Source organism: Sycon ciliatum, chromosome 3, assembly GCF_964019385.1.
Source record: "Sycon ciliatum chromosome 3, ocSycCili1.1, whole genome shotgun sequence".
In the NCBI taxonomy this organism is placed as follows: Eukaryota; Metazoa; Porifera; class Calcarea; order Leucosolenida; family Sycettidae; genus Sycon; species Sycon ciliatum.
Genome location: NC_088645.1, coordinates 2,246,242 through 2,259,007, shown reverse-complemented (window position 1 = coordinate 2,259,007; position 12,766 = coordinate 2,246,242). Strand labels below are relative to the sequence as shown.

At 47.4% G+C, this 12,766-nt stretch overlaps 1 protein-coding gene across 1 annotated transcript in view; it reads left to right on the top strand.

Moving 5' to 3' along the window:
• Nucleotides 1-12,766, top strand: part of LOC135811209 (tripartite motif-containing protein 2-like) — a 166,953-nt gene that overhangs the window by 11,548 nt on the left and 142,639 nt on the right. Inside the window, exons 2-4 of the mRNA XM_065324402.1 lie at nucleotides 8,176-8,431; nucleotides 11,506-11,736; nucleotides 12,010-12,198. Coding sequence (XP_065180474.1) covers nucleotides 8,176-8,431; nucleotides 11,506-11,736; nucleotides 12,010-12,198 — 676 coding nt within the window. The remainder of the gene's footprint in view (nucleotides 1-8,175; nucleotides 8,432-11,505; nucleotides 11,737-12,009; nucleotides 12,199-12,766) is intronic.

The window sequence follows — 12,766 nt, the reverse complement described above, 5'->3', positions numbered from 1 at the left end:
TTGTGGTGTTGCTTGAGCGGGTGCAAACCAACCGGTGGACCTGTACCGGCACAACTCTTGCATCTTGTCAGTCACGGGTACATCCAAGTGCGGCTAGTGTACATCAGGCAATCTCAGGACACCTTGATTTAGTCCCAACCGGGTCAGAAGTTACTCAGTGTTCTTTTGCCATGTGGGTCCGAGTACCCACCAGACCGGTCGCTGACCCGGTTAACCTTGCTCTGGAGCAGACACTGCCGGTGCTTGTGGTCATGCTTGTGGGAGCGCTTGTGGTAATGCTTGTGGGAGCGCTTGTGGTTATGCTTGTTGCGTGATTGTTGGGTGCTTGTGGGGGTATTTGTAGGGGTACGTTTTTTGGGGGGGGGGTGTTCGTGGCGTATTTCTCGTTTTTTTGGTGTTGGGGTGCTTGTAGAGTTTTTTGTGGGGGTATTTGTGGGGATATTTTTGGGTATTTGCAGGGGTCCTTGTTGGGGAGAATTTGGGGGTGTTTAAGCGGGCACTTGTGTTAAAGTGCTTGTGTACGTGGATGCTTGTGGGGGTGGTGGGAAGTTTGTGGTAGTCCTTTTAGCTAATCTTGTTGGGTCACTTGTAGGAGTACATGTACATGTATTTGAGGATGTGAGGGTGTTAGGGTGTTAGGGTGTTAGGGTGTTAGGGTGTTAGGGTGTTAGGGTGTTAGGGTGTTAGGGTGTTAGGGTGTTACGGTGTTACGGTGTTAGGGTGTTAGGGAGTTAGGGTGTTAGGGTGTTAGGGTGTTAGGGTGTTAGGGTGTTAGGATGTTAGGGTGTTAGGGTGTTAGGGTGTTAGGGTGTTAGGGTGTTAGGGTGTTAGGATGTTAGGGTGTTAGGGTGTTAGGGTGTTAGGGTGCTTGTTGGGTTTATGGTAGGCCTACATGTGCATGTTTGCACAGTACACGCTCCCTGCATAAATACTGTGATGCATTCGTGAACCACTTTACAATCAATGAACTGCGCCGACACCCGCGGTCAACTGGGTACTCACTACTCAGAGCGAGGGTAGCATAGATGCAGCTAACGAGGTTTTCCCCCTTATCGGGCATTGCACCACCTCACCCTCACCGTTTATGGCATTGCATCTGACACCCTGGTATAATCAGTCATGGTGATGGCCTGGCACAAGTGAAACTTCTCTAAGCTGGTCGTGTTTCTCAACACAAGCGTAAGCCGGTCGTAACGCGGATGTGCGAACTTTACTTTTATTTTTACATGTACAGTACATGTACATGTACATGTACTTCTGAAGGTGCTCGTGAAGGTTCTTGTTGCTTGTGTTGGTGCTTGTAGGGGTATTTCCAGGGGGGTGCTTGTGTTGGTGTTTGTAGGAGTATTTCCGGGGGGGGGGGGGGTGCTTGTGTTGGTGCTTGTAAGGGTATTTCCGGGGGGGGGGGGGGAGTGCTTGTGTTGGTGCTTGTAGGGGTATTTCCGGGGGGGGGGTGTGCTTATGTTGGTGCTTGTAAGGGTATTTCCGGGGGGGGGGGGGTGCTTGTGTTAGTGCTTGTAAGGGTATTTCCAGGGGGGGTGCTTGTGTTGGTGCTTGTAGGGGTATTTCGGGGGGGGGGGGGGTGCTTGTGTTGGTGCTTGTAGGGGTATTTCCGGGGGGGGGGGGGGTGCTTGTGTTGGTGCTTGTAGGGGTATTTCCGGGGTGGAGGGTGCTTGTGTTGGTGCTTGTAGGGGTATTTCCGGGGGGGGGGGGTGCTTGTGTTGGTGCTTGAATTTTACGGGAGGGGTGGGAGGGGGTGTGCTTGTGTTGGTGCTTGTAGGGGTATTTCCGGGGGGAGGGGTGTTTGTGTTGGTGCTTGCAAGGGAATCCCTGGGGGGGGGGGGGGGAGTAGGGTGCTTGTGTTGGTGCTTGTAGGAGTATTTCCGGGGGGGGGGGATGATGCTTAGGGCCTGGCGGATAATGCTTGGAAAAGAAGCGTGTTCTGCTCGACATTCTGCTCGTATTCTGCCGGTATTGTGCCCCATTCTGCGCGTATTCTGCCGGATTCGACAGCCCAAGCTTTAACTCATTCAACGCTAAAGACGTATATATAATTATTATCCATATAAAAACCGCTCTCTGAGCGGTTCTGAAAAACCTTTACTGGTACTGCCCCGTCGTAAAAGTAAGAAATTAGAACTGGCCCATTGTCCCCCCAAATGCGAACTGATCCACCTAAATCGCGAATGACGGGACCCGAACGCACCAGTAGCACGAGGTCGGGAGGGCACAGGATCATAGGGTAACACCACCTACCGCTAGTACAGTACATGGCCTATGGTCCGGACCAACATCCCGATCTGCATCCACAGGTAGGAACCTCGTGCTACTGGTGCGTTCGGGTCCCGTCATTCGCGATTTAGGTGGATCAGTTCGCATTTGGGGGGACAATGGGCCAGTTCTAATTTCTTACTTTTACGACGGGGCAGTACCAGTAAAGGTTTTTCAGAACCGCTCAGAGAGCGGTTTTTATATGGATAATTTCAGTTCTTTTTCCGTTCCCTCCCCACCGCAACCCCGAAGGTGAACATGATGAGCACGCGCGCGATGTACTGTATATAGCAATAACACACTGATACATACCAGCCCTCCCCGCCTCGCTACCAGGCACACAGGTACACAAACATGCGTATGCACACGGCACACGCACATGCACACGACACAAACAGGAAATTCTTCATATATAATGCCATGCAAAGCAGTGGCCACTGTACTTGAGGAAGTCAGTTGTGAAACAAACATAATTCAACTACAGCGTGTAGACAAGCTGACGGCCAAAGCACAACATAGCAAACATGACATTTGCCCAAGGATTGTAGTTTGCAGACCACGCCATGGAAGCAGCGAATACAGAATGTAATATCATACAAAGTGACAAGCAAGGAAGTGGCCATCATACACCAGAAACCTGCAGAAAGTCACACATCCAACAGATAGAGAAGTGAACAGCAATCTGGGTACAGCCCACACAGGACAAAGCTGACCTGATACTCATCCCAGGATCGCAAGTGGCAAATCCTTTTCAATGCATAACATGCAGGTGTACGTTAGACGCATGGACAACATCTGACCGTGTCGCCAGCATACAATGTCATCACATGTTTACCCCACAAGTTACACACATGCACAGTAGAAGCACAATGAAAGCAATAGAAAAGTACGATGTGGTTGCTGAAGCATCTTCACACTTCAAATTCAGACTTCAATGTGGTCGTCACGGGATGATATACCTGCAAGATACAAGTGATGAAGAAAGAAAGCAGAAGGCCGTGAGGTAGGCTATGAGTAGCCCTTTCCCAAAGATGCCATAGTTTTTCGCAACTTATGCTTTTCGCAACCGTGCCAAAACAAGTGCTAGTTGCTGAAATCGCATCCATATTTTCAGAAAAAGCTCAAAAGTTGCCAATATCGCAACTCAAAATAGGAGAGTTCTTGTGCAAAACCTACAAAACAGGGAGCAGAAATAGCAGAAATGCAGCGATGCTGCGACAGCAAACTCGTACACCCCTTCCTGCTGTGAACCAGCACTTTACACAGTGCCAGTAGCCTGCCTGTTGCATTTATCCAACATGTACATGTACATCAGTACAGTGCACGGAAAAGGGAATGCACATAATTATCATAACTACCGTTGATCTACTGTTTCTCAGAAATGAGCCTGAAGGCAGGCGAGAAATGAGCGAGCACGAGTATGTATTTGTCCAACAATGCAACATGTAGTCGGTGACTTGACCTTTTGACCCCATGCCATGGGCCAATTGCGCCAAGGTTGCGGAGAAAGTAAAAGTAAATTATCGTATCCGTTCCCGAAGGGAACTCACGACGGCCGCTAACACCCGGTAAATCCTAGCGGCAGATGCAGCGCCTAACGGTGGGGGTGAGGTTGCGGAGAAGTTGCAAAATAGTTCCCGGGAAAATGAAGAAAGTTGCGAAAGTTGCGATTTCTTCCTAAACAACGAAAAGTTCCGAAAAAAGTGGCCAGCATCTTTGGGAAAGGGCTAGCTATGAGACACCACAAACGGGTCACCTACATGTATGTTCAGGGCTAGTGCACTCACACGCAGAATTGTCATAATCGAGCATTTCTCAAACTGAGAAGTGCAATGAAATCCACTTGCATGCACAGGAGCAATTCTGCAATATTATGATGCGCAATTCGACACGATCTGCGATGCTGCGTGCGATGTGCCCTGCTGTCATGATGGTGACAGTCACCGCAGTATGTTTTGTCAACGTCGCCCATGCACTCTTCTGTCAAGTCCAAAGTGCTCACATACTTGGCAATGTCTTTGCAGTGATTAACTTTTATCCTAGTTATGTCACGGGTAACTTTAATGAAGTACCCGCAGGCCGTGTCGATCCGCACATCGTCCACTCTCTCATGTACTTGGCCTGCTTTGTCTGTGTATCTATTTCATGTGTGATCCACAAAATCGACTAGACAGTGGGTGCAAAACGCTCTCTATCTGAAGACGTTCTTCTGGCGACATCTCGCCATGTACTTGGCCTGCTTTGTCTGTGTATCCATTTTCATGTGCGATCAACAAAATCTCAATGCACTACAGAGACTAGACAGTGGGTGCAATACGCTCTCTATCTGAAGTCGTGAACCATTAAATTTCCTGGAAAAGTTATACGTACACCTGAAACGTAATGAAGTACAGGAATAGAGAGAGTGACTACAATACGCTCTCGACCTGATATAGTGATGACGTGTTAGAAGGTAACAGGTCTACAGTCCCACCGTACCCTTCCGACACGACTGTAGACCATTACATTTTTTTGAGAAATTATACGTACACCTTAAACGTAATTAAGTACAGGAATAGAGAGAGAGGTGACTATAATACGCTCTCGACCTGATAACATGAGTACAAGACACTCTCCACCTGATAACGTGTTAGTAGAAGGTAACTGACAACATATCAATGGGTTGCCTTACCGTGGTCTAGAGGAGACGTCTTCGCAGCAATATTTTCCCTCCTGCGCATTCAGTCGCCGACGCGACAGCGTTTACTGGGCCGTTCCAGTTTCGGAAGACATTCGATTCATCGGGCCAATTCAGCAACAGGGCCGTGGACACACAGGGGGCAGAGGAGAGACATTGTTAGTGGACAAGAAATATTATGCAGTGGCAAGTGGCGAGTGCCGCATGGATGTCAAGTTGTCATGCACAATTCAGCTATTACTTACGGTCCAGCTACTCTTGCCATTGCTCGCTCGTCCTGGTTCCTCCTCGTTCGTCTTCCTGCACGTCTGCACTTCCCCTTCCCCACCGTTGGCTTTGCGGTACGGGGGTGCCGGAAGGAATGCCCACCATGTATCCATGTACATGAAGTCCCACCATGGCTCCATGTACATGTCCACGGCCACGTCAGCAGTTTGTAGAGTACCGGAAGGAGTTCCCACGATGTCTCCAAAGGCCTAGAGCGGACGTCTTTTCAGCAATTCTTTTCACCCTGCACATTCACCCCGCCGACACGACAGCGTTTACGGGGCCGTTCCAGGTGCAAAAGGTCTACGTCAGCAGTTCTCAACTATTTCGCGTACGGGATAGTCGCCGCGACAGCGTTTAAGGGGTCGTTCCAGGTGCAAAAGGCATCCATCAATGGCACTTTGCAGTACGGGGTACGGAAAGGGGCCTCCTCGTTCGACTTCGTCGACTTCTGCAGTTCTCCTTCCCGTCAGGGGTACCGAAAGGGGCCTCCTCGCAGTTATCCTTGCCGTCAGGTCCACGTCATGCAGTTCTCAACTACGTACGGGATAGTCGTCTTTGTCGTACGCGACACCGGCGGTTACCGAGTGTCATTGGCACAAAGCAGACCGTTGACGGGGTCACGTGTCAAAAAAGTATCAACAACGTGTCGACTACGTGTCGACCACGTGTATAGCGGTACACTCAGCGGTACACTAATTCTCGTGCCATTCTCGTGTCACAAAACTGGAACATCGAGTACCAGTATGGAAAGGCTTCAGACAGGAAGCCTTTCCAATATGTCTTTTTCAATGCCAAATAAGGAGTGCAGAGCCTCGGTTGAACCATATAACCCTCCGGCTACGGCTCTTCCTGCTCCGCTGCTCTTGTGCGTCGGACTGATAGCCCAAGATATCTGTAAATCCACTAGACTACAGTGAGCTATAGGTACATGGTGTTACGGGGTTGAATGCCTCAATGACTCACTGGTCAATATTGGGGATATATGCTTGTTGACAGCAGCAGGTATTTTATTGGTGTTCCCGGGCGGATGGTTGATCTGTTTGCTAACGTAGAGGGGTTGTCATTTGGCTTTCGGAGAGGTTGAAATGTCCAGGTTCATGGTGATATCCAAGAAATCCACCACTGTATTAAAGTTTGGTTCGATAGTCATTCCCAGGTCAAAGTGCTTGAAGATCTATATCCACGTTGTTTGAGAGCTAGTTGAGCTGAAAAGTGCCCACAACCTTACCGGTCTTGTCACCATCATAGCCGCCTATCGTTCCATCGAACATATAATTATTGTCCTTGTCTTATATCCAGGGATGACCGCTATCATAAAAAGGAGCAATTTTCGGCCGTGAATGATGTCCATATCTTGCTGCTTGATTGCAGTGAACTGCTGTGCAAACGATAGAGCAGAGAACAAAGGATTCGCTAACCAATCAAGGGTGAAATTCTACCACATCAAAGCATAGTAACGTGTGCTGTGCTGCTTGTCTGGTATCTCCTTAATTAGGCCACTGAATCACACAGGACATACAGGACATACAGGACATGGTGTGTCTCCATAGGTTTACTTCTGTTTGGCCACGCATAGCAGCCATAATTCTCTCCAGTACCATGTCGTACTATTCTCTATATAATTTGGACGATGAGATAATATAGAAGAGTAAACTAATGGGGAGTAAGAACATGCACAACCAGCAGGTCAGTGAAACACAAAGAATTCCCGAGCCCTTGAGAGAAGCCCACCAAACGTTCTGGCCTACGGGTGATAGCCTGCATGACGTACATACGGCATGCAGCGCATACGGTCATAAGTGTACAGTGGTTTACGCATAACAGTCAGAATATTACTACATCTCCCCTTTTAAGGCGCGCAGCAAAAAGGAGAGAGAGAGAGAGAGAGAGAGAGAGATAGCAAAGCAGGAAAAAAGCTAAAGACAAAAGAGTGGCGCGAAATGGCTAATAGAATCTGTCAAGACTGTGCCATGTGAAGAGAAAAAGTTTGAGAGACATTATGCAAGTATCCTGGGAAACAATCTCAAGAAATAATAGAGTTCAGCATATCTGATGGGTGTGTAAACAGCACGTCCAGAATGGGTGATTCTACCTGAACCATCAGGAACGGACACACCCACTTCGGACTTGGCCGGCTTAATGAGTCTGTAGGGCAGCGCTCTAGCGAAGTTGTCCTTAGTGTCTTTGAGCACTATTACTTAATGCTTCTGACTTAGCCAGTACATACATGGCAAGATTTAGACCCTCTGTGATCTTCTTTGCCTCGCTATTGACTTCATGGTATGCTTGCTCAGGCGTGATCTTAGAGTTTTGTTGCTATTGTCTTTCATCAGCTTGCTGTATTGCTACTTTGCTACTTACTACAGGGTTTGGGTTTTATCGGCTTTCACGATGATTTCCTGAACTGGACTTGCAATATTATGAATGGCTATATGTTAACCTTTACACACTGGCCATATTTTTGATTCTGGTTATCAGATTTCCATAACCTTGGCCTGTATAGAAAGACCCTTCACTCTGCCCAGAGAACAATGAGCCCAATCTCAACACCACACTTGTCACATATCAAATACCGCAGCACCTCGAACAGTCCACCGAGCTGAATATACCAGCAAATTCCCTCGATGCCAGCCATTTCACACTCATTCATCGCAGAATGCTCCAATTGTGCAACGCTCCATTGTAGCCTATTGGCAATTGTTGCATTGGAGAGCTGCGCTGCTCTTCTTCTTTCCTGGTATTTTGATTGTGAACTTTCGTCAAGAACGGTAGAAGTTGTGAGCATTTCAGTGCAAGCAACTACATCAACCAAAAACAGATGATTTTGTATGGTCTTGTATCAGAGGGTTAAGCTATCTTCTCCACGCCGCTTTTTTTATACATTATTCCCTGCAGACAATCTTCATTGCTTGCTCTGTTGTGTGGTTTCATGTTTGTCTTTTACCCGATTTACGCAGACTGCATCTCCACTGGAAGAATCTATGGGTGCTTCTGCAGGCCTCGTTACCACTATACTCGACACTGTGAGGAGTGTGTCAACTGCCGTACGGGATCTCTCCACATCTCATCAGCAACTAGGCACCAGGTTGGATAATCTCCAGCAGGAGGTCTCTGCTGAAGCTCGCACAACCAACGACAAGATGGATGAAATACAACTGGAAGCCCGGACTGCCTATGAACAAGTGGCACAGCTGAGCGACACAATGGCGAGAGGTAAATCATTTGCTGTCAACATTTCTGCTGAAATGATGTAAACGCTCCGATGTAGTGTCATCATAAAGCAGGGAATGGTGGTTGAAACACAAGTGGGGAAATGGCCGTAAATACATGCCTGCCCACACAACCCTATCTAAAAATGGGAAATTCTGGCACCAGGGTTTCTTCTCTCTCTACAATGATCTGCTTTTAGGTTTGTCACATCGCATGTAAAGAAGTCAAAAATTGCCCGTTGGGTGATCTATCGTCGACAGAGCAAAGACCTACAGCAACATCACAAACAGGTCCCCGCTCAAGTTACACTCCAGTATAGCCTTCCACTCACCAGCACTTGGCGCCTCCCACCCACCAGAACCAACTGTTGTGCAGACTCCCCACTGTACAAGTCCCTATAATACTATTGTAGTGACAGACTCCCCACTGTACAAGTCCCTATAATACTATTGTAGTGACAGACTCCCCACTGTACAAGTCCCTATAATACTATTGTAGTGACAGACTCCACACTGTACAAGTCCCTATAATACTATTGTAGTGACAGACTCCACACTGTACAAGTCCCTATAATACTATTGTAGTGACAGACTCCACACTGTACAAGTCCCTATAATACTATTGTAGTGACAGACTCCCCACTGTACAAGTCCCTATAATACTATTGTAGTGACAGACTCCCCACTGTACAAGTCCCTATAATACTATTGTAGTGACAGACTCCCCACTGTACAAGTCCCTATAATACTATTGTAGTGACAGACTCCCCACTGTACAAGTCCCTATAATACTATTGTAGTGGCGCACGTAAAGTCACATGAGCTTATCAGTGAGTTTTTTTTGCGTTATTTGCTTTTTTTTGCGGGTCGTTTTGTCTCACACATAGGCGCATGCGCTTGAGTTGCAAGTGTACCGGTACCATGCATAATTATGCACATATGCACATTTAACCATGTGAACATGGTGTTTTTGAGGTGTGTGTATGTCACGGGGTGGACTGCATCTAGGTTCACTTAGAAGCCCATGCGCTTATTTGTGAGGGCGCGCTTATGCCCGGCACATATAGGCACATGCGCTTATATGCGCGTCACAACGGTACGATGCCCTCCCTGCTAGCATTCGTGATGTTCCCTCCATCCCTGCTAGCATTCGTGATGTTCCCTCCATCCCTGCTAGCATTCGTGATGTTCCCTCCATCCCTGCTAGCATTCGTGATGTTCCCTCCATCCCTGCTAGCATTCGTGATGTTCCCTCCATCCCTGCTAGCATTCGTGATGTTCCCTCCATCCCTGCTAGCATTCGTGATGTTCCCTCCATCCCTGCTTTCAAACAAGAAATATGCTCACTGCTGATTAACTCCGCCTGCTCCTGCAGTGCACGCCCTCTCCCATACTTGCAAAATTCAAAGTGGCATACATTACTTTCCAACGGCATAACCCACAGCCCCACTCACAGCATCTCACCTTCTCATAAACTTATCTCTTATTGGCGATGGTGCCATCGTGAGAATAAAGAATTCAAAGGTGCGGTCTGTACTTAGCTGAAAAGGATAAGATGGATCCGCACTGATGCATCCACGCTTCTAAACAAAAACAAAAAATGTCAAAATATGGACATCAGAATAAGTGAAAACTCTCGAGCACGACAATTCGCGAATAGCGACAGAATTTCCATGCCCAGAGCAAAGTCCCATCTAACTGTATTAAAAAAATATGTGCGCAGATTGAGTAACTGTACTTCGGGTATCAGGACACTTCGCGAATAAGGACACTTTTCTGATGCCCCGCCAAGTGTTGTTATAACCAAAGTGGACTTTAGTCACCTGGCCGCCATTGCTGAGACTTGACTTTCACCTCTCCTTCTTTTCAACTCACATGTAAATTGACACCATCCGCATCATGTCTCACTAACTTTCATGTTAGACTAAACTAGTTGCCTGGAAATATGTTTGCAGCCAGGTGATGTAGAGGTTATCAGTTGTCTGTGATGTTTGCAGCCAGGTGATGTGGAGGTTATCAGCTGTCAGGTGATCTAGAGGTTATCAGCTGTCAGGCGATCAAGAGGTTATCAATTGTCTGGTGATGTGGAGGTTATCAGTTGTCTGGTGATGTGGAGGTCATCAGTTGTCTGGTGATGAAAAAAATGTCAAAATGTTCATCAGTTGTCTGAGATTGCCTTAGTCTTTCTATGCGCATCAAACAAAGCGTTACAACAATGATATAGCCGGTTGTCTCTGTTTTCTCTGCCTTTGTATGCGTGTGTGTGTGTGTGCGTGCGTGCGTGCACATGTGTGCATGTGTGCGTGCACATGTGTGCATGTGTGGGTGCACATGTGTGCATGTGTGCGTGCACATGTGTGCATGTGTGTGTGCACATGTGTGCATGTGTGGGTGCACATGTGTGCATGTGTGCGTGCACATGTGTGCATGTGTGCGTGCACATGTGTGCATGTGTGTGTGTTTTGTGGGAAGGTGTTTGTCTGCTGTGTGTGTGTGTGTTTGTGTGTGTGTGTATGTGTGTGTGTGTGTGTGTGCGTGTGTGTTTGTATGTCCCATATGGTGCAGTGGTATGTGCAGCGATTTCCAATCGATAGGTTGCGGGTTCGATCCCCGATGATTATGGTCACACACGTCTTTCTTCTCTTTCTCAGACTCTTCCTGACTTTTCTTTCATTCTCCTGGGTGGTTACCAACAGCCAGTGCATGCCGGAGTATGTGGTGTGATGTGTGTGCGGGAAAAAAAGAAAGAAAAAATGAAAAGACCAAAAATAGGGATTCACTGGCCAGAAAAAGTCACTTCAAAATAGCTGTATGGTGTAGACCAGGCTGAATAGTGACGGTCAATTCTTCAGCCTTGCAAGCTGTTGAATGGTGCAATCCCAGCACAAGTTGCTATGGCTTCTGCCGTAGCATTGCTATCATCGCCTCCGGCGATGGGCGTCAAAGGTCAAAGGTCAAAGGTGTGTTTGTATATACATGTGTGTGTGTGTGCGTACTTGTGCATCCGTACATGGGTGCATACACATGTGTGTGCATGTGAGAGAGTGTTTATGTGTACCTATCTTATCATGTATATAGGTGAACAAGATACAACTGCAGCATGTGAACGCATAGTGGAAATGCAAAACCAGACCAACACAACTGTCCGTCAACTACAGGAGCAAAGTGCTACAACCTCCACAAGCATTGGACAACTACTGGAGCAAAGTGCTACAAGTACCACCAATATTGGTCAACTGCAACAGCACCAGCAAGACACTAGTGATAAGCTTTCATGTGTCTCAGCAGCTGTTACCACCATTCAACAAGGTGAGTCCATTTTTTCAAGTCTCCAGTAAAATATCAATAAACTGTTGAACGGTACCTTTCGCCTGTTGAATAATACAAGAAACTAAATCTCCTACTCCATGCGCTCTAAAGCCAACCATTGCTACCCTCGGTAGCCATTACTCACACCAATAACTTCAAACAACGAAGGGGTCACGGGTAAAACATTTCCTTCTTCTTAGGTGATTGTGTTTGTATGTGTGTGTGTGTGTGTGTGTGTGTGTGTGTTTGTATATATATATGTGTGTTATATAGGTGAACAAGATACAACTGCAGCATGTGAACGCATAGTGGAAATGCAAAACCAGACCAACACAACTGTCCACCAACTGCAGGAGCAAAGTGCTACAACCTCCACAAGCATTGGACAACTACTGGAGCACCAGCAAGACACTAGTGATAAGCTTTCACGTGTCTCAGCAGCTGTTACCACCATTCAACAAGGTGAGTACATTTTTTTCAAGGTCTCCAGTAAAACCTATAACTAAAGACCATTGTGACTAGTGACCAGTCTATCCCTACTGACCAGTGTGACTAGTGACCAGTCTATCCCTACTGACCAGTGTGACTAGTGACCAGTCTATCCCTACTGACCAGTGTGACTAGTGACCACTCTACCCCTACTGACCAGTGTGACTAGTGACCAGTCTATCCCTACTGACCAGTGTGACTAGTGACCAGTCTATCCCTACTGACCAGTGTGACAAGTGACCAGTCTACCCCTACTGACCAGTGTGACTAGTGACCAGTCTACCCCTACAGACCAGTGTGACTAGTGACCAGTCTATCCCTACTGACCAGTGTGACTAGTGACCAGTCTATCCCTACTGACCAGTGTGACTAGTGACCAGTCTATCCCTACTGACCAGTGTGACTAGTGACCAGTCTATCCCTACTGACCAGTGTGACTAGTGACCAGTCTATCCCTACTGACCCGTGTGACTAGTGACCAGTCTATCCCTACTGACCAGTGTGACTAGTGACCAGTCTATCCCTACTGACCAGTGTGACT